General features: G+C 51.1%; 3 protein-coding genes and 1 non-coding gene across 4 annotated transcripts, besides 5 other annotated features; 2 read left to right on the top strand and 2 right to left on the bottom strand.

The window, feature by feature from the left end:
- Nucleotides 1–1,291: 1,291 nt before the first annotated feature.
- On the top strand, nt 1,292–2,416 carry CYME_CMT009C (hypothetical protein; the record flags this gene model as incomplete). The annotated part of the gene is made up of 1 exon (XM_005539026.1): nt 1,292–2,416. One exon carries the CDS (start codon nt 1,292–1,294, stop codon nt 2,414–2,416), a length of 1,125 nt encoding a protein of 374 aa, XP_005539083.1.
- A 160-nt stretch (nt 2,417–2,576) lies between these two features.
- CYME_CMT008T lies at nt 2,577–4,444 on the bottom strand. Its single transcript, XR_002461685.1, has one exon. It is a non-coding gene; the product is annotated as a hypothetical transcript (transcript).
- Nucleotides 4,352–6,934: a sequence feature (repetitive element).
- Nucleotides 6,935–11,128: 4,194 nt separating this feature from the next.
- On the bottom strand, nt 11,129–13,642 carry CYME_CMT006C (probable anion transporter; the record flags this gene model as incomplete). The annotated part of the gene is made up of 1 exon (XM_005539025.1): nt 11,129–13,642. One exon carries the CDS (start codon nt 13,640–13,642, stop codon nt 11,129–11,131), a length of 2,514 nt encoding a protein of 837 aa, XP_005539082.1.
- Nucleotides 13,643–13,648: 6 nt separating this feature from the next.
- Nucleotides 13,649–16,388: a sequence feature (repetitive element).
- Nucleotides 16,326–16,864: a sequence feature (possible transcribed region).
- On the top strand, nt 16,582–18,462 carry CYME_CMT003C (copper-containing amine oxidase; the record flags this gene model as incomplete). The annotated part of the gene is made up of 1 exon (XM_005539024.1): nt 16,582–18,462. One exon carries the CDS (start codon nt 16,582–16,584, stop codon nt 18,460–18,462), a length of 1,881 nt encoding a protein of 626 aa, XP_005539081.1.
- Nucleotides 18,463–18,583: 121 nt separating this feature from the next.
- Nucleotides 18,584–19,492: a sequence feature (repetitive element).
- Nucleotides 19,150–21,100: a sequence feature (repetitive element).
- Nucleotides 21,101–21,982: the final 882 nt, after the last annotated feature.

Here is a 21,982-nt window from a genome sequence, read left to right as displayed (position 1 = left end):
ATCTGCGAGTGCGTCTGCCAGTGCCTCGTACTCGTACTCGTACTCTCAGTCGAAGAGCGAGTCTGCGTCTGCCAGCGCATCTGCGAGCGCTTCTGGTTCGTACTCTGTGAGCGCGTATGACTCTGCGAGTGCATCTCTAAGCGCCTCTGCGAGTGCGTCTGCCAGTGCCTCGTACTCGTACTCGTACTCGTACTCTCAGTCGAAGAGCGAGTCTGCGTCTGCCAGCGCATCTGCGAGCGCTTCTGGGTCGTACTCTGTGAGCGCGTATGACTCTGCGAGTGCATCTCTAAGCGCCTCTGCGAGTGCGTCTGCCAGTGCCTCGTACTCGTACTCGTACTCTCAGTCGAAGAGCGAGTCTGCGTCTGCCAGCGCATCTGCGAGCGCTTCTGGGTCGTACTCTGTGAGCGCGTATGACTCTGCGAGTGCATCTCTAAGCGCCTCTGCGAGTGCATCTGCCAGTGCCTCGTACTCGTACTCGTACTCTCAGTCGAAGAGCGAGTCTGCGTCTGCCAGCGCATCTGCGAGCGCTTCTGGGTCGTACTCTGTGAGCGCGTATGACTCTGCGAGTGCATCTCTAAGCGCCTCTGCGAGTGCGTCTGCCAGTGCCTCGTACTCGTACTCGTTCTCTCAGTCGAAGAGCGAGTCTGCGTCTGCCAGCGCATCTGCGAGCGCTTCTGGTTCATACTCTGTGAGCGCGTATGACTCTGCGAGTGCATCTCTAAGCGCCTCTGCGAGTGCATCTGCCAGTGCCTCGTACTCGTACTCGTACTCTCAGTCGAAGAGCGAGTCTGCGTCTGCCAGCGCATCTGCGAGCGCTTCTGGTTCGTACTCTGTGAGCGCGTATGACTCTGCGAGTGCATCTCTAAGCGCCTCTGTGAGTGCATCTCTAAGCGCCTCTGCGAGTGCATCTCTAAGCGCCTCTGCGAGTGCGTCTGCTAGTTCATCTGCGAGTGCATCTGCCAGTGCCTCGTACTCGTACTCCATGAGCTCTTCTTCCTCACGCAGTACGTCTGACCATGTATCGTCATCGAGCGGTCGCTCTCGTCATCCGACTCGAAAGGCATCTGTAAGTGCGTCATCGAGTGCGTCATCGAGTGCGTCATCGAGTGCGTCATCGAGTGCGTCATCGAGTGCTTCGTTACGGCAATCGTTGGACAGATCGGCTACTGCTGCAGCGACAACAATCCCTTATTTTACGCCTTCGTCGACGAGTTCTTCTTCACCTTCTCCGAATGTTCCCTCGGCCTCTATATCTTCGTTTTCGTCGACTGGCACGCCGTCGTCCGTAGCGATGACCACGTCGACGTCTACATCGACGAGTACGGTCTCGTCTACTTCGGTTCCCCCGTGCCCCGGAGGAGTCGTCTACACATGTCTATTGGGAGATATCTGCGGGTGCGTAACGACCACCGGCAGCTGTTCTGGTAACCTGGCCAAGGTCTGCGTTGGCGACCTCTGCGTATGCACCCAGGCGGGTACGTCAACCTCGAATGGCACGGCATCGTCTGGCGTCTCTGAGGCCTTTTTTGCTGAACCTGAGCGGAACAGCACCCATAGTGCCGAAAGCGCTCCAAGAGCAACTGCAACGGTTACTCCAGCTGTTGTTCATCCCACACCAACTCCGTACATCGCTACGATGAATGCGATGTCGGTGACCCCCACATCATCACAGGCCTCATCGCTCTCTGTAAGCACTCTACCTGTGGCGACCACGGCAACACTACCACCGCCCTTTAGTCCGGTTATTACAACGAGCACTTCTGGCGGCTCCTTTTTAGACAATGTGGAACCCGGCGGAGAACGTAACTCGCATTCATCCACACTGGGGGCATTCGCAACAGCGATGCGTACCACGATAAGTCCGCCAACTTTTAGCAGTCTAGGGTCAACACCCCGCCCTGGAACAGGTATCGATGCTCCAACTACCTCATCTTCAGGCCCGGATAGGATCATCGAGCAGACATCCGCTATCCCTGTCAGCAGCAGTAGCAGCAGAGCCGGGAATTTGGGCTCAGGCACCAGTGACACAAGCAGTGGTAGCAACAGCGGAACTCCTGGTTCAGGCACCAGTGACACAAGCAGTGGTAGCAACAGCGGAACTCCTGGTTCAGGCACCAGTGACACCGGCAGTGGTAGCAGCAGCAAAACTCCTGGTTCAGGCACCAGTGACACAAGCAGTGGTAGCAACAGCGGAACTTTTGGTTCAGGCACCAGTGACACAAGCAGTGGTAGCAACAGCGGAACTTTTGGTTCAGGCACCAGTGACACCGGTAGTGGTAGCAGCAGCGGAACTTCTGGTTCAGGCACCAGTGGCAGCGGCGGTCTATCTAGCACGAACAATGGGATGAATATGACGGCATTCGGTCGTTGGTTCTATGTCGTTCCTCGAATTCAACACGTGCAGAACATCATTTGATCTTTTCAAGAATAGCCTATCGACTGAAGGTGCTCAGAACGCCCCAGTCAAGGGATCCATGCATGGGAGGCAGGACGCTCTGCAAAAGCGCTCCTCGATGGTGTTAAGTGCACTCTGGGCAATTCAGCCGCAGTGTGGACGTGGCTGATGCACGGAACTCATGACTTTTATGTAGCAGGTCTCGAGTCATCTGGTGGAATAAGCGGCAGCAGCACTGAAACACACGCTCGCGTACTATTACTTCTGAACCGGTGAGTGACCTCACCTCGCAATACACGCCAGCTGTCGAGTGACTTGGAACGAAAAGTTTTGCCCGTTACCTTCTTATCAAGGGCTTTTCGAGCAGCACTATTGGTGCTAATACACGCAGCGCATCAATTACACGTACACAGAACTACATCTGCTTCAGGAGCGTTTCAAAGTGCACCTTATCGCTGAAGCTTTGGCCTTCCGCAAATACTGTTTGCAGCGGAGTGGATCCGCCAGGCATCGTTCCATTTCGGTGAACACGGGAATGAAAATTGCTCTGTACTGGAACGGTGCGCTCCGTTTACAATGTCACGGTATTGGGGAGGTTCTTTTACCAAATGCCACATTCATGATGGAGCTTGGAAAAACTCGCAGTCTGTATGCTTCGTTTCGCACCTTTCGAGCTGCTCTCCGTGTATATCCGCTTTCTTTGTAGCATTCGATACACATTGTTGCCATAGTTCCGCTTTGCGTTCGTGAGGGAACGTCAGCGACCGAACCAGATGCGCAGTGGTCAGATTGGGGCTATTCTGCGACAGCGACTTGTTCTGTTGCGTTGCTAAAATAAGCAGCAAACAGAATATCGAAATGTGAATCCTGTGTGGAATGGAAACCGTAGAAGATGTGAACTATTAGATCGATCGAAATAGTGACTGGGCCGATGATGCTTGCTCCGAGAGAGATGGATATAGTAGCGGTTTCATGTGCGTGTGTGCTTGTAACGCGCTTGCACTGCGGTGGCGACGTATTCTCAGACTTGCTGTCAATGCTCTCATGCACTGGTACTATTGAAGTCCTTCAGCTAGTACAAAACACGACGGATGAGCGCAGACCCGCGTCCTCATCGCTGGCGGAGCACAGGTAGCATGGTTCATCCGAATGGCTTCGTGCGAGGCGGATTTCACTCTAAGTTCGTGAACAAGTAGTGCGCACAGGTGAAACAGTTGATAGATTCAATGTTGGGAAAGCAAGGAATGGTTACCGACGCGTTTGCGTAAGATAAACGGTCAGGATTACGTGGGGGACAACGCTCTTTGCCGTACGTGGCACCGTATACTTCGAAGCTTCACTGCTTGCTCGCTCGTGACGCCTTAGAAGCGCGGCGCTAGCGCCTCGACTTGCTACCACCGCCCGCCCGCATCACCAACGTCCGGCAAAGTTGGATGCTCGTAAACGATCTCCCGGAGTTGGCGCTCGTACCAGGCCTGGAACAGAAGGAGTTCCCAGCAGCAAGTACACAAACCTCTTTAGCCAATATCTTTGCCGACCAAAGTACTCCGAGCGTCAGAGGGGTCTGCCACGACGAATTGCACAGTGATGAGCCAGGCGCCGTCGAATCGTCTGCAAGCGGTATCGTCTGAGTTAGTTTAACTTGTGCTGCGTACGTGCGAGATAAGCGTTCGTCGTTTGCCTCCACACTCTATTTAACCGTCGGTATACAAAGCGCTACGACGCGAAACCTCGATACGATATATTATAGTCACGGAAACGGGCTGGTGAGCTTCGGCCTACAGTTCGGCCAGGCAGCGCGTTATATCCCGCTGCAGAGCATTTTCTCGAGGAGCATTGACAGCGAAGCTGGTACCGCCCACGTGTGATCCTGTGCAGGTTTCGTGATTGCGCTCTACAGAGGACGTTGCTGGTGCTTGCGGGCTTCCAGTTGGATAGTGTCGCTTGGCGGACGCACCCCTGGAAAGAAACACCTTTCAAAAGAAAAAACGCTGTCGCCAGCTGTAGAGTAGTGGCTGTAACCGCGCCCTAGACGAAACATCTCCAAGTAAGGGCAGACGCCACCCCTTCTTTTTGGACCGGTCACCTAGTACTGCTTACAACTTCTTCTTATATAGTGCAACTTTGAGAGGTTGTCCAATAAAGTTCCCTCTTGTCCACTCTGGAGATCTTTTCTCCAGCACCGCACTTTTTCCTGTATTGATAGCGGCATTAAAATCTGGGTTCACACACTCCATACGTTTCTTGCCATCATTGGCTGTACTTACTAATGCGAGAGGCCCTCGCACTTTCGCCCTCCTTTCCAGTTGCACCTCCGTCAGCGGTACGTGCTTTTGTATATCTTCAGGACTCCGCAGGCACTTTTCCATCTCGACTCTCTGGAGTATACAACCCAGCTCATGGTGTGTATACGATGTTCGGAACTCAAATACAGGTATCGTAACGAAATGCCTTGCGAACTCTTTGTACACCCTTGTCGTTGGAGCTGGTGTAGTCCCTTTTCTCGACGCCCAACGTCCTGCTCCGTACGCTACTACGAGCCTCTGACTTTCATTCTCCTTCAAGGCGCTCAACTTATTAAAAAAAATTCGCGAACGCCCGCTGATTGCCACAGTAGAAATTCATACGCAGACGAGCCCACCGGGGCTTTGTATACTCCTCCCACCGCGCATCCCAATGCGCAATGCGAACTTCCATGAATTTCCGAAAAGCTTCAACGTCCGTTCGTCGGCTAGTCAACTCGCTCAAAGCTTCCATTTGATCCTTCATTCCTGCATCCCAAGTCTCGATTTTCTTCCTCGCATTCATTATACCGGATTCTCGATAATTTCTCGCTCTCGAGAATCTCAACACACGCGTGTCTTTCTGACGTAAGTTGCCGTCAGTACCATCTTCCGCATGCTTGGGCACAACGATGGTTATGATATTTGTATTCCCCGGGTCCGCAGGAACGACAAGGTCGTTATCCTGCACCTCCTGCGTCGCAAGATCTGCCTCCTTCTATTCTTCATGCCTCACCGCGCCAACGACAAGGTCGTCATCCTGCAATTTTTGCGTCTCAGGATTCGCTTCTTTGTTTTCTTCATGTTTCGCAGAGGACTCAGCCGAGGGCGGGACTGGACGATCTTTCTTTAACCGCCGATAGTGTACACAAATGGTTGCTCCATCGGTTTCGAGCATCCCAGTGAATTTCTTTTTCGCGCTGACTTTGAGACGTTTGAAATTGAGGATATTCTTCCAGTACGTCTCCCGGTTTTCACCGGAGAACTCCTCCCTGCTGACATTGAGCTCGGAACTGATCTCCTTCATGATGCCGTAAAGGACGCCGGAGTCGATAGTCACAAATGTGACTTGATCTTGCACATTGGAACCACGTCGAAGCGCTTACCCATTAGGAAAGCCTTCCGTCTCTCCCACTCTTCATTTTTTTCCTCACTCAGCCTCGCCTCTGCCTTGCGTTCGAGTTCTCGGTCCAGAAACACAAAATAGCGCAGGACGAGGCGATAGTATCATTCCTTATATTTTTTCAACTCTGATATCTTGTCTGTCGGATTTGCCAACCCCAAGACTGTACGGTACTCGTGTATGGCCGCACGGATGACAGAAGCTTCATTCTTTCTCTTACGTGATGTCTTCTTGTCGACGAGTTCGATCTCATCTTCATGCTTGCGATCTTTGGTGATTCCTATGATAATCGCCCATTTTCCTTGGCGAGACTGGCCCGGGTAGAGTGCAACCACGGCGCGTATCATGGAACGTTCGAGGTTCTCTGTCAAACGGTTCTTCAGGTTCGTGAGGTACTTCATCGCCCCATAGTCGTAAACATCCCGGTCACCCTTGTACCGAGTACCCTTGAAGCTGTAAAAGGGATGTTTTTCGTGGAGAGCATGCACCCGCTCATTTTCCATCCGTCCTTTCTCTGTGCCAAGCATCAAGTGACGAATAAAGGTCTTATCGAAAAACTTGTCAGGAATCTCCACCATTTCCATCTGCGGTACGTCGCGACACATCTCCTTCACCAAATGGAATAGTTATGAAGAAACCTTCATAATCCTCAAGGAGTACGAGTCGACACGTTTTCTGATAGGGTATCGCAACTTTTCCCTGTAGGGATCCTTGATGTGTCCAAGAAGAAAGGTTTTCACCTCCATCTCGTTCTACAGTCATGTTTCTTGCCGCCTCCGACGTAGGGCCTCCCGCTTTCGGTTCATCTTCCCTTCCTTTTCTTCTGGACTCGGCACTGCTTTTTGTTTTTTTTCTGGCAGCCGGCGACCCTAGCCCTCCAGGATCGTCGACTGGTTTTCCATAGCTTTCCGTTTTTCGTTTTTTAATGAACCCTCAATGAACGCTTCTGTTATATGCTGCGAAAAAGCACTTTACTAGACTTGGTTGAAGTTTGAAACAAAACCGAACCGAAAGACTGTATTTTGCTATGGCCTCAACAGAAATCCGATGTTTACAGCAGAACAACACGTAACTGATCACGACAACGTTTCCCTTCATCGGCGGCACGCGCATCGTGTCAGTTGACTGCGCGATTTCCCAGGCGAGCTCGCCCACGCTCTCTGCCCTGAAAGCCACATCGCCAAGCGCCCCGGGCGTGACGAGCGCTGTACGCATCGGGAACTGTAGGTATCGCTGCTTCAGTTCAAGTGATGCGGGTTGTACGGGCGCGGTTCTTGCGTACGGTAGGGACGTTGCCGTCTAAGCACGCGTTTGTGCGAATGAGGCGCTTCGCTTCTGGGAGCAGTGGCGGACGTTACGAGGCGAGCAGGGACATCGAATCTGTTATGGGTGGATCTGTAGCTGAACCTCGCTCATGGGACAGCCGGCTAGTTGCGACTGTGAAGCGTGCGTCCGGCAACTCCAGACGGATCAGAGGGGGATGGCATGCGTTGGTGCGTACTGTGTATAAACGCTTTTCTTGGTCGTGGTGTCTTACGATTCACTCGGCAGTGTAGGCGGCAGATGCGTATGGTGCTCTTTCCTGTGCGCCTTCAGGTCCACGTGCGCTCAGTAGGTGGAGCAGGGCGAGTTTCAGGCACAGGTGCCATCCTGGACGTTACGGATAGAGCCTCCGGACGTCATCCAAAATAGGGAGAGCATTTCAGACTTTGTGTTATGGTTGCAGAAGGTTTGCTCAGGAGCTTATTGCCGTAATAGGGACACCTAGTATGATATGCCCCTGTGATACTCCAGCAGTGTGATCGGCGGCGCTCGTCGGTTCCTTCTTTCCGATAGCATTCTGGAATGCGAATGGATACTGGGGGACGAGTAGGATCCCTCTTGCTGATATACGCCTTCTCCTACGTGTCCGGTGAGATGCGTGTCGTACCGCAACGTTGCCTAACAATAGACGAGTCGTCTTCCCGAAGAAAGCAATGCACTGGCTGTCGTATTGCTGGGGTGTTTTATTTTTTAGGATAAACGTATCGTACCGTTAAGCCACCTAATCACGCTGGTATCAGTTGTGAGACGCTACTATCAGGTGGACCCTAACGCTGTGCCTACGTTGACTCTCGAGGAGAACTGCTTCTCTGAGTGGACGTGGACTGTCACGCTCGCAAACGGCCGACCATGACTGGACACATTGAAGCATGGAGTTGCACGACATATACGCTGAATGCAGGAGCATCCGTGTTTGTTATGTAGCAACTGTCATAGAGTCTATCGTGCTATAGGAGCGCTCTTCGTCTCAATTGACGCTTGTCACAATCCTATCGGTGGTCGATTTCACTTTTGGATCAAATGAAGCCGTACTGCTCTTACTTACTAGTCAATAATAGCGAACCATAGGACAGCAATATCTTCTACTTTTTGCCTGGAAGCATCACTTCCAGTGCAAACGTACGGCGCTCAAGACCTACTGGGTTGCAGCTCATACAATACCAGTGCATTGCTCCAGACCGGAATCAAATGCGTTATATCTTTGGCATTGATTTCTTTGGATCAGAAGCATTCCGCTCTGCCGAACAACGGCGCACTGCGTCGTCAATAGATCAACTGGAAAGATCCTCCGGCAGAAAAAAAGAAACGATGGACGCTCCCGAATCGCAGGGGTCCTTTTCGGATGCCGATCGAGGCATTCGTATCTCCGTCAAGTCAGCGAGACGCACGCCATCTCGTTCATCTGGATGTATTTCAAGCCCTTCTTCTGTAGCTTCGTGCATGCGCGCCCGTGCTCAAGATACCTGGATGGCGCCCTGGATGCATCGATGGGATTCGTTCGGCATGGAGCAATGCACTTGCGGCGTGCGTTCGTCGAAGGGACATGGGCGTCTCCATGGCTCGCCACAGAACGTCCAGCGACGCGGGTTACCACCGGAAAACAAAACGGCTTTTCGGTCACTTATCTTTTCAGTGCATTGGACAAGTTGGTGAATGCAAGAGACCTGCCTCCGTCGAATGGAATCTTTTGGCAGCACCAGCACTGTCGCATGGATTCGTGCCACGGATTGTCCGCCTGGGCGATATGGACGCTCGTGTATGCGCAGAGGCGAAGATTCTTTTTTGGTGTCAGTACCAACTCACCGGGGCCGCCAGCGTGAGAATGGAACGCCTACAGGGTGCGCTGCATGGAGCGCTCGTCATTTGGCAGGCGTATGGACTTGATTGCAGTGGTCGGTTTGATAGTGTTATGGTCGCCTGCAGTGCAGATGTTCCGATCGTCAACATTGTGCAGTGAAGCGTCAACCAAGTCTGGGTAATGTGTGTGTGTGCGCGTATCTCCCTGATCCTGTACTCGGACCGCACTGCGTCTTCCGTCCCGAGCATCCATTGTGTTATGGCACAAAGCCGAGATCGAAAAGCTCCCGAGGAATCCCGGCTGCTAGCAGCTCTGCGTCCGAGACTGGTACGAACACCTGCTCAGCGACATGCATCGTGGAGCGGGAAACTGGGTTTACCTTGCGTCGAGACAGAAGCCACGCGATCGGGAACGATGTTGAGCATTTCGTTGTGTGGGAGATTATTCCTGATGGTAAGTTGTAGGACGGAGGCCTTGACGATGGTTCCTGAAAGATGTTTCCGCTCCGACAGCTTTTGCCCCAAGTCCTCCTTGGTCGTCTTCCTGGAGGATTCTCTTCCTTTCTTTCCCGTTGCTTCTCATCCTTCCCGTTACACCGTTTTTCATCCACACCGAAGGAGTGCTTGGCAGTGGCCAGCTTACTGTGGATGCATTTGTTTCCAAAAGGAGTCGTTTGTGCGGGATGGACCGTGCGACGAAAGTTACTTCTTCTAGTAAATCAACCCAGTCTTGCCGTCGCGAGCACGCCTACAGTTTGGCGCTCGCCTTTCTTCCTCCTCCTTCATATGTACGAGGAAGATGACGGTGGCTATGAGCTGGTAAAGTAGGTCACCGATATGTCGAGGAAGGTTTTATCAAAGAAGTTCAATTTCACGAAGTCGAACAACTCTCTAAGTGATCTGTGTATACACGATTATCGTCTGACTGCAGAGAAGATCCCAGTTGCTGATTTTGTCCAGATAGAATGGGAAGGACCAAATAGCAACAGCTGCCAATATCAGCTGCGTATTTTCCGTCCGCTTCTATGTGATGGAGACCGACGTCATCGACGATCGGGTTCTATGGTTTTGTGAAGGAGGCATTGTGAAGTACTCGGAAGGAACATGTGTCATTGAGTTATGCTGCAAGTTCCGCGATTCCCAGCACACGATGTACTTGGAAACTGGTAAGACCGATGTTGTCAGGTTGCGCGCTGTCTCTTTTACGATCAGGGGTTTACGCTTAACCTCCGAGTACCCATATTCAAGAATAGTATTTCTCTTGACTAGAACTTCACCATTCGAGATCCATACCTCTTTCTCCCGAGAGATACGCGTGCGTTTGAGTATGAATTCGATTTTGCCCTGTTCGGAGCGTGGCGGTCTGCAATAAATAATGCCTTCCTTCTGTCCGTCTGTGTCCCTTGATCGCTGTCCGAATCAACGATGTGGACCATTCACACCCTGTAGGTGATTGTAGTCTCTCTTCGAGGTCGCATGCAAAGAAAAGGATGAACCCGGACACAGTCTTGTAGGCGATATTTCTGTGTTTAGTTTTGGGTGTAGGAGGGTCAAGATAAGTACAACGAAAAACTCGTTCATCCGTTTGATGACCCTAGAATCACTGTGTTTCACCTGTAATCTCGTATGACGTTGTCCGATGATAACAGCATGTACTCTTTCCACGGCTCATTTCCAATCTATGCGACACGGTCGATTCGCGAATACCAGCGAGAATAACAAACATAAACAAAGAAGGTATGCTGGCATGGGCGTTTCAAAATGAACCGCCTTGTTCCCGAATGTCCAACAAGTCGCATGCAATCAAGCGGGTTGTTTTATCAGCGCCACGTGTTGTATTTCGGCTCTCGTATCCGAGATCTCCGCAGCATAATCGTATGATACCGCGTATAGTCGTAGCGAATCTCTTCACTGACGTGCCTTCCGTACCGGTTGTGGGTACAAATCACGACCAGTTCCGGCAAAGGGAGTCTCTACCTCTGGAAAAGCAAGCATCAGCGGATCACTTTGGACTCGAGATCTCGGCCTCGCATCAGGAAAGCACCTACCTCCCGTACTCGCAAAAAGGGCCTCTGCTGATACATGCCTGCCCCAGCAATTTGCGCTTCGATGAAATGTAAACACGATTTCCGACTCTACAGTCTATCTATCAATCTGCGATGGCCAATTTTACTGGAAAACTCCCAAGACTCGATCAGAAATTTCCATCTAAAGCTGATTTTCAAGCACGCGCAGCTCACGTCGCGGAAACCAGCGATACAACACCATCCACTTGAATGGGACGAAAAGGAACAGGACCAATGGAAAGATGAGGCCAGTATTGAATAGAGTTGCACCTCGATAAAAATTGACCGCGACAAAAAAGAGAACGACTGTAAGGATTACCTGAACAGAGGTGTAGAGGTGCAGGTGACTCATGGGGACACGTCGAACATAATGTGTCGGTGGGTACTTGGTTGGCTGTGTAAACAAGAGAACGAATCGATCCCAGAGAGGGTTGTTCAGAAATGAAGCTGCACCCATGTACAGAATAAAGCCGTACAACACATAGATCGGCAGCTGATCTAGAGCTGGTTTGGCCAGAATGATCAACAAGGCAAAGAGGTAAGCGCTTAGTGCAGCAATGCGCACCTCCCGCGCACGAAGAACACGTATCCATCGTCTTCCCATGAGCTCTATGTCCTCAATTTCAGCAAGTGCATAAACGTGCAAAAGCGAGTGTGGCAGCCCTGCATACATCCAAGGTATGCCGAGAATCGAGGCAAGAACGGCAAGAGCGCCAGTCACGAAAAGATTCCAACTGTACCCAGTGCCTTTGCGCAAGCGATTTTCCGGTCGTTCCACGATATAAGTACACACCTGTTGATCAATGTAGACGATGAGCGAGAGCAGCCAGCCGGGAACGATGGCCAAAAATACATAGCCGACGGATAGACTTCCTAGTGGGACAATCCACGGTCGTCCAGTCGTTGTGCTGTAACCAACAGAGCCCGGTATCTGCAGACGAGGCACATCAATCGGATCGAACGCGTACGACAGACCGGTCCAAATGAAAACAGAGAGAGCGGGGCCGATGTCCCCCAGAATGGATCGCAGTATGGGGCGTAGCAGGAAACTGCCTCGTACAGACACCAGAAGTAACGCAAGCAGAAGCGTTCCCAGAGAAAGCACCAAGAATAAAAGGACCTGTTCGTAGCCAGTGTGCGTAACTCGGACAAATTCCGTAAACCAATATTGAATAAAAATGATTCCAATAAAGGTTTGGAAAATCTCATCAGTGAATCGGCCAAGGTACGGTATGAGTGTTGACGTATTCATGATCGCATACGACATCACAAAAATGCCCATCCAAATACCTGTCCATCCAAAAAAGGGAAGAAATGCGAACCCGAGCCTCTGGGACCAGCGATAGAGCACTTGAATGTAGACGATGGTGGGACCAGTGACCATATTCACCATCAGCGGCTGGGCGCTGAAGAACGCAAAACCAATGCCCAGTACACCCTGGGCAAACAGACACTCGATGACACCAATCTCTCCGTGAGTCGTGCGACTCGCTATAACGCCGAAAACAATCGCAGGCAACGTGACTGTAAATATGAGAAAAATACTCGCGAAGAAATACTTTCCGAGAGCGTGAATCTTGTTCCATTCCGCTGTCCAGTCGGATCGATAATGGGGTAGACGGCGGCGAAGATCTGCAGCCATCAATGCCCCCGGAAAGCGAAAGAACAGCGCCAACCAGTACTTCCAGCGTGGCACCGTATCCAGATTCGAATATCCTTGTGCTTTGAAGTATCGGTCGAGGCGAGCGTTCATGATACCAAAATTGTCGTTAATAGTCACATCTTTTGTTCTGCACCCAGAAAGGGTACCGCCATCTGTACCACCAAGATACTCCGCAACGCCATCACCATCAACATGATTATCATCATCGAAGAAAGTCACCGTGGCTGCTGTCGCCAATCGAACGCTTCGATGCAGCGCTTCGCGTTCTCGTGCAGCGTCCCGTTGCCGTTCAAGGAAACGATGGATAGCCTCCAGGAAAGAAGCTCTATCGGACGCCTCGACAGCTTCGTCGTAGAATACTTCATCTGCGAAAAGCGAAGCGAAAACGCGTGCCATTTCGGACGCCCGGCGAACCTGGGGTGTATCGTGCGCAAGCGTCAGTACAAGTACTAGGAAGCGTGTCAGCGAGTTGTTGAGTGCCCCAGCGTTCAGTGGGTGTGCGAGCCGTGCAACTGCTACTGCTTCCTCGTCACTAAGCAACAAAGGGGTTTCGGTATACCCAATAATAAAAGAGGGCCCCTGTATGCTATGTGTCCAGTATCCAGAAGCGTGGCCGAGTACGTCTCCCCCACTAGACATATGAAGCCCCTGCTGTGCAAGTTGAAAGAGTGACGGTGGCTCTGCGCCCAGGAGCTGCCGCCGTAGCAAGTCTCCGGAGTGAGCTGGCAACTTTCCGCGCTCCTCCAGACAGCGAACGAGGGCCCCAACAGCTTGATGTGTATTTCGGACATTAAGATCTATGATAACTTCGGATGATTCACACTTCGCAAACTTTTCTAGCTGCGCGAAGGCGTGAATTTCCTCGCTCAGATCGACGAAGCACACGGGTTGAACATGAACGTCCACTGTGTGGGCAACTTCGACGACAGTGCTCGAGACCTGAGACCAGTTTTGCTCTTGAGACTGGGTCGGAGGCTGATCGGCGCTCGACATTCAACACCACAGCCAAACGCCGTTCTGAACTCGAACGAAGCCGACCGTGTACAGTAGTGGCGTCCGGGCCGCCCTAGACAAGACGTCTCCAACTGACGTGCAGACGCCTACCCGTCTTTTTGGACCGGCCACCGACTACTGCTTCAAACTTTCTCTCATATAGTTCGACTTCAAGAGGTTGTCCAACAAAGTTCCCTCTTGTCCATTCTGGAGGTCTCGTCTCCAGCATCGCACATTTTCGGATATTGATAGCGGCATTTAAGTCCCGGTTCACGAGTTCCATCGGTTTCTTCCCGTTAGTTGTATTCACTTATGCGAGTAGCCCTCGAACTTTCGGTCTCCTTTCCGTTTCCTCTTCCGTCAAAGGACCGTACTTTGCTATGTCTTCAGGGCTCCGCTAACACTTTTCCATCTCCACTTTCTGAAGTGTACATCCCAGTTCATGGTGTGTATAGGATGTTCGGAACTCGTCTACAGGTATCGTAAAGAGACGTTGTGCGCACTCCTTGTGCGTTCTTGTCGTTGGAGGTGGCATTGTTCCTTTTTGGGTCTTCCAGCGGCCTGCCCCATACGCTACTACAAGCCTCTGACTCTGGTCCTCCTTCAAGGCGCTCAACTGATTGAAGAAGTTGGCGAACGCCCGCTGCTTCCCACAATACAAATTCATACGCAAACAAGCCCACCGGGGCATGGTATACTCCTCCCACAGCGCATCCCAATGCGCAAACCGATCTTCCATGAATTTCCGAAAAGCTTCAAAGTCGGTTCCTCGGCTCGTCACTTCGCTCAAAGCTTTTAGGTGATCTTTCATTCCTGAATTCCATTTCTCGGTTTTCTTCCTTGCATACATTACACCGGATTCTCAGTAATATCTAGCTCTTGAGAACCTCAAAAGACGCATGTCTTTCCGACGCAAGTTACCATCAGCACCATCTTCCGCGCGCTTGGGTGCTGCGATGGTTATGATATTCGTATTTCCAGGGTCCACACCAACGACAAAGTCGTTCTCCTGCGTTTTCTGCATTGTAGGATCCGCCTCCTTCTTTCCTTCATGCTTCGCCACGTCAACGACAAGGTCGTTCTCCTCCACCTCCTGCGTCACAGGATCCGCCTCCTCCTCATCTTCATGATTCGCCGCGTCAAAGATAAGTTCGTTCTCCTCCACCTCCTGCGTCGCAGGATCCGCCTCATTCTTTTCTTCATCCTTCGTCACGGGCACAGCCGACGGCGGACCAGGACGATCTTTCTTGAACCGCCGATAGTGTACACACTAGGCTACTCCATCGGTTTCAAACATCCCGGTGAACAACGTTTCCTTGCTCACTCTCAAGCGTTTGAAATCGAAGATATTCTTCCAGTACCTCTCCCGGTTTTCACCGGAGAACTTCTCCTTGCTGACACTGAACTCCGGACTGATCTCCTTCATGATGGCGTGAAGGATTCTAGAGTCGATAGTTACAAATGTCACTTGATCTTGCACGTTGGAACGACGTTGAAGCGCTTACCCATTAGGAAAGCCTTCCGTCTCTCCCACTCTTCATTTTTTTCCTCACTCAGCCTCGCCTCTGCCTTGCGTTCGAGTTCTCGGTCCAGAAACACAAAATAGCGCAGGACGAGGCGATAGTATCATTCCTTATATTTTTTCAACTCTGATATCTTGTCTGTCGGATTTGCCAACCCCAAGACTGTACGGTACTCGTGTATGGCCGCACGGATTACAGAAGCTTCATTCTTTCGCTTACGTGATGTCTTCTTGTCGACGAGCTCGATAGCATCTTCATGCTTGCGATCGTTCGTGACGCCATTGGTAATCGCCCATTTTCCTTTGCGAGCGATGCCAGGGTACAGCGCAAACACGGCGCGTATCATGGAACGTTCGAGGTTCTCTGTCAAATGGTTCTTCAGGTTCGTGAGGTACTTCATCGCCCCATAGTCGTAAACATCCCGGTCACCCTTGTACCGAGTACCCTTGAAGCTGTAAAAGGGATGTTTTTCGTGGAGCGCATACACCCGCTCATTTTCCTTCCGCGCTTTCTCTGTGCCAAGCATCAAGTGACGAATAAAGGTCTTATCGAAAAACTTGTCCGGAATGTCCACCATTTCCATCTAGGTTACGTCGCGACACATCTCCTTCACCAAATGGAATAGTTATGAAGAAACCTTCATAATCCTCAAGGAGTACGAGTCGACACGTTTTTCGATAGATTCTCGCAACTTTTCCCTGTAGGGATCCTTTATACGTCCAAGAAGAAAGGTTTTCACCTCCATCTCGTTCTACAGTCATGTTTCTTGCCGCCTCCGACGTAGGGCCTCCCGCTTTCGGTTCTTCTTCTCTTCCTTTTCTTCTGGACTCGGTACTGCTTTTTGTTTGTCTCTAGCGGCCGGCGACCCTAGCCCTCCAGGATCGTCAGCTTGCTTTCTCAAAGCTTTCCATTTTTAGGTTTTTTTTTTAAAAAAACAACGCTCTTTGAACGCTTCTGTTATATACTGCGAAAAACCACTTGTCTAGACTTGTTTGAAGGTTGAAACAAATACGAAGTGAAAAATGTTCTTGGCTACGACCTGAATTGAAATCCAACTTTTTCCGGTTCAACAACACCCTACTGATCAGGATCGCGTTTCCCTTCAATGGCATACGCATCGTGTCAGTTGACTGCCTGATTTCCCAGGTATACGCTCACCAAGAGCGATGCGTGCACTGCGCGAGACGCCTCCCCGCTCGATGAAGGAGACGTGTCCGACACCCAGATTGCTCCTGTACGTTCTGTACATCTATGTCGCAAGTTGATCGCTCAACGGAATTCATTCCTGCATTGCTCCCGGTTACCGTTGCAGTGCTTGGTACGGTAGACGCTGAGGCGCCTTGAAGCGCAACCGAGGTAATCTTGGTTGCTCGTGTTGTCTTTGCACTACTGCACAAGAGGCAGGACACCTCTATTATGCACCCGTTGACGCCGCTCACGCCAGCGGAGATTTTACGTGCTGCCAGCATCGGCCGCCAGGGCGCACCTTTCCCAGAGGAACCGCTCTTTGAGCGAATTCAGCTCCACGAGCCACCCAAAGAGCTCTGGGTGGCCGGCAAGCCCACCGAACGTGAGGCCGAGGTCTTCATCTTCCGAAGAAGCTCTATTGGCGTGTGGAAGCTGATCGTTTCGCTCTCGCAAGAGATCGTAATCGCCAAAAAGTACTACCCGAACGCTCGCCCTATGCTCCAGCTTGAACAGTTCACTGCTATAGAAGAAGCTGTACGGGCGTGTCCGGAGTTCCAGGCTGCGTGCAGGAAACACGGTATCGAAGACATGAGTCTAGTTTGTATTGATCCGTGGTCGGCAGGGGCGTTCGGTTCCGTTGAGGAGAAGGATCACCACCTTGCGTTGGCTTTCTGCTGGGTACGGAATCATGCCGATGACAACCTCTATGCACACCCAGTTGAAGGACTTTACGCGATGGTGGATGTCCTGGGCAATAAAGTGCTCAAAGTTTATGATCTGCAGAATATCCCCGTACCGCGAACGGAATGCAATTACGAACCTAATCTGAGAACTGATATTCGCAAGCCCTTGAAGCCGCTGCGCATTGTGCAGGACGAGGGACCGAGCTTTGTCCTGAACGATCATTCAATTGCCTGGGATCAATGGTCTCTGGTGATTGGTTTCAATGCACGCGAGGGTATCACGCTGCATGATATTCGGTTTGCTGGACGCCCAGTGGCTCGCAGGCTCTCCCTGGTGGAGATGGTCGTGCCGTACGGCACGCCAGTGGAGCCCCACTTTCGAAAGAATGTTTTTGATATTGGGGAGTACGGGATCGGTAAGCTAGCGAACTCGCTACGGATGAATTGTGATTGTACCGGTTGCGTGGTTTATTTGGACGCCCACATTGCCACGATGCACGGCGAGCCGTTGACCATACCAAACGCCATCTGCATTCACGAAGAGGATGCCGGCCTGCTCTGGAAGCACTGGGATTTCCGCACCGACCGTGCAGAAACGCGGCGCGGTAGACGCCTCGTCATCTCCAGCATTTCAACGGTTTGCAATTACGAGTACGCCTCATACTGGTATTTTCGTCAGGACGGCGCCATTGAGTACGAAATGCGGGCTACTGGCGTCATCAACACTGTGGCCTGCGAGCCGGGCAGACCGAGCCGCTACGGTACTGAGGTTATGCCTGGCGTCGAAGGACACATTCACCAGCATTACTTCTGCGTGCGGATGGACCTCAGCGTAGACGGGGATCGCAACTCTGTTGTAGAGTGTAATACGCGAGCAGAGGATGCAGCTGCGAATCCCTACGGGAATGCGTACTACGTCACCGAGACGCCGCTACGAACAGAGCTGGAGGCATGTCGCTGTGCGAATCCTGCCAGCCACCGGTATTGGAAAGTGTTGAATCCGAACAAAAAGAATCGTGTTAATATGCCAGTCGCCTACAAACTAGAACCGGCACATCCGCTCACGCCGTTCCTTGACCCGGACTCACCCTCTGGACAGCGCTCCGGCTTTATCCGTCGTCATTTGTGGGTGACAGCCTATGATCCGGAAGAGCGCTTTCCAGCTGGTGAATTCGTGAATCTCTCGGACGGACAGGACGGCATCCTTCGATTTGTGTCTCAGAATCGATGCATCGAGGATACGGATCTTGTGCTCTGGCACGTGTTCGGCATTCATCACTTGCCGAGACCGGAGGACTTTCCAGTGCAGCCGGCAATGAGCACTGGCTTCATGCTACAGCCATACGGATTTTTTGATGAAAATCCAGCAATCACTCTGCCACGCTCGAGCGACGCGTCCCAAAGTGGTTGTCGTGCCTGTGGCTAGGCTTCATCCGCATCGGATGTTCCGAGCAAGTCCGAAGGTACGGCGCACTTCGAGTTAAGCGCGGCGCCCTGAAGTTTCCTGATGATCTGGTTCGCGAAGCTTACGCGGCGAAACGCCGTACTAAGTCGAACAACGCCGGTCGTGCACAGTAGTGGCCACCGGCGCCCGAGACATAACGTCTCCAGCTGATGTGCAGACGCCTCCCCGCCGTTTTCGACCGGCCACCCACTACTGCTTCCAACTTGCTCTCATATAGTTCGGCTTTGTGAGGTTGTCCAACAAAGTTGTCTCTTGTCTACTTTGCAAGTCTCTTCTCCAGCACCGCACATCTACTGATACTGATAGCGGCGTTAAAGTCTCGGTTCACGAACTCCATCCGTTTCTCGCCATCGTTCGTTGTACCTACTAATGCAAGGAGTCCACGAACTTTTGCCCTCATTTCCATTTGCTCTTCCGTCAGCGGTCCGTACTTTGCTATTTCCTCAGGGTTCCGTTGGCACTTTTCCATCTCGCCCCTGTGGAGTGTACATCACAGCTCGTGGTGTGTATACGAAGCTCCAAATTCATCTACAGTTACCGTAACGAGACGCCGTGCACACTTTTTGAATGTCCTTGTCGTTGGGGCACGCGTAGTCCCCTTTCTCGACGCCCAGCTCCATGCTCAATATGCTACTACGAGCCTCAGACTTTCATTCTCCTTCAAGGAGCTCAACTCATTGAAAAAGTCCGCGAATGCATGCTGCTTCCGACAGTATAGATTCGCACGTAGAAAAGCCCACCGGGGCTTTGTATACTCCTTCCACAGCGCATCCCAATGAGCAAAACGAACATCCATGAAATCTTGAAAAGCCTGAAAATCCGCTCCTCGGCTCTTCACCTCGCTCACAACTTCGAGATGCTCTTCCACTTTTGCATCCCAAGTCTCAATTTTCTTCCTCGTATTCACGATTCCCGCTTCTGGGTAGAACGTCGATCTCTAGAACCTCAAAAGACGCCTGTCATTCCGACGTAAGCTACATTCAGTAAAATATTCCGAACGCTTGTAACAACGATGGTTATAAAATCAGTATTCCAGGGTTTGAGGCCGACGACGAGGTCGTCCTCGTGGGGATTATATATCCCATGGCCGGCCTTCCTGTTTCCGTGCTTCGGCGAGGGCGGTAAAGAAGACGGGATGGGACAAATGCCTGCTACCGCTGAAAGTGTACATATATGTATACCCGATCGTTATCCATGGCCCCGGTGAATACCTTTTACTGGCCGGTTTCGGACGCTTGAGCTCGAACTTCCGCGTCTAGTAGGTATCCCGGTCTTCGCCGGTTACGTCTCTGTCGCATCCATCGGGCACTGGATAAACCTCTTCCATGAAGGCGAAAAGAACTCTAAAGTCAAAAATCAAAACATGTGACTGGAATTCGCATAACCGGTCGAATAAAGCGCAACTGGAGGAGTTCTTCAGTGCCAACTCTCCAATACTCCATTGTATCCATACTCAGCTCCATTTCGGCCCTGCGTTCGAGATCTCGATCCAAAAACCATGAAGTAGGGCAAGATGAGGAAGGAACATCTCTCTTCATATTTTCCATACATGACAGGTTTTTCTCTTGGGTTGACAAGTCCCGAGACCGAACGACGCTTTTGAATACTTGGGCGGATAACAGAATACCTATTTATTCTCCAGCGTGATGTTCCCTTGTCGACAAATATGATCTTCTGTTCATGCTGGCGATCGTTCTTCATACCATCGATGATTACCGGTATCCCTTCGCGAAACAGGCCCGGGTACAGCGCAATGACAACGCATATCGTGATACAATCGAGGATTAGGATCATATGGTTCCTCACATTCGTGAGGCACCTAAAGCCCTGTATTCGTAAATATCTGCGTCACCCCTGTGTCCAGCACCGTTGATGCTGTACTTGTCGTAAATTTTGACGTAGGCATCCGCCCGCCCAGTTCTCTTTGATGCGCCCCCATTGCGAGCAATCAGGTGGTTGATGAAAGTCTTTTTTGATAAAGTATTCCGGAAGAATCACTTTTGCGATGTGCATTACGTCGCGATGCAGCTCGCTCACGAAAAGCGTAAGTCCTAAAAAAGAGTAACAAACATTCCTGGAGTGCAAGTCGACGCGGTTTCTGATTGCGTCTCGGAGCGTTCAGTCGTACGGATCATTGATATGTTGGAGACGACAGGATTCCACAACCATATCGACATAGACACGAAACTACTGCAGCGTTCGTCGTAGCACCTCCCCATTTCGCTTCCACTTCTTTTCCTAGTCCTCTGGAATTAGCTACTCTGTCACCTTTTTTCCCGATACTCGGCGACAACGGCCCTCCATAACACACAACCTAAAATTACAAAAGTCTGACATTTTTTAGTAAAAAACTCGTCGGACACCTCTGCGTTGAATGGCGAGAATCAGTTGAATACTCTTACTAGAAGTTAGAAACGCCATTGAATACAAAACAATACTTTGCTACCATTCAATTAAAAATGCAAGTGGCCCCAATGGAGCAGTCGCTCTAGAAGAGGTCATTAACACGTTCCCCATGATCGGCGAGACGCACAGAGTGTGACGTAACGGCAAGAATTCGCGATGCGCTACCAGGGCGGACGATATAGAAAATACCAAAGAGAGACAATATCGAAAAACGGAATAGCAAGTACAAACGCCACTGACTGTAGACGTTAACAGAATGAAGTATTCGCGTATGGTCAAACAATTACATTTAGGAGGAGGGTCGGCGAGCAGCGAGACTTTACCAGCCTCTACTCCAGGTGACCACAATTTTGCGAGTGATGTAACCCACCTTAGAATCTCATTCGAAAAAAGATAGATTCTGGAAATTGGATCTGCTTTTTAGAGTCAAAGCGTCACATAGATTGCGGTAGACGAATAGTAGACCGCGTCGCACCATCGCAGCAGAGAGACTGCCTGTCCAGCTTGGAGACACCCAGCATATATGAAAAGTCTCAATTTCGTGTCGCGAGCAACGAGCACATTCCGAAACGCTTAGTGGTAAGCGAAAGCTGATCTGTTTCCGTAGTGCATCCACACCAGCGACGGAGATGCCACGGCGAGTGCTCAAGGCTCGTTACCGATGCACGATAATATGTAAAAACAGAAGAGTGCAGACGAGAGTGGGGAACAGCGACGGCAGCTCAAAATAATGCTCGAAAAAATAGACGCCGCACCGAGAGCAAATATCGATCAGGCAACCTGGGATAGCCGGAAACTAGAAAGTTTTGTGAACAAAGGTAGAACTGGAGAGAATTCCCTAATGATACTGTTAATCCAAGCGATGCTCCTACACATACATATGTAAAGAGAAAGTATCGCAACATAGATTCGGTAGTACTTCTGCTGGGCCAGAGGTCGCAAGTACAGATGGCATAAATTCCGGCTGTAGCGCGGATGGAAATTCACTATTGAATCTGAAACAATAGACATAGAATTAACAGACGCTTTTCCGCTTTGACCAACCGGCCGGAGTGATATGGGGGGAAATGGGGGG

Source organism: Cyanidioschyzon merolae, chromosome 20, assembly GCF_000091205.1.
Source record: "Cyanidioschyzon merolae strain 10D DNA, chromosome 20, complete genome".
Classification (NCBI taxonomy): domain Eukaryota; phylum Rhodophyta; class Bangiophyceae; order Cyanidiales; family Cyanidiaceae; genus Cyanidioschyzon; species Cyanidioschyzon merolae.
This window is presented reverse-complemented; position numbering and strand designations above follow the sequence as displayed.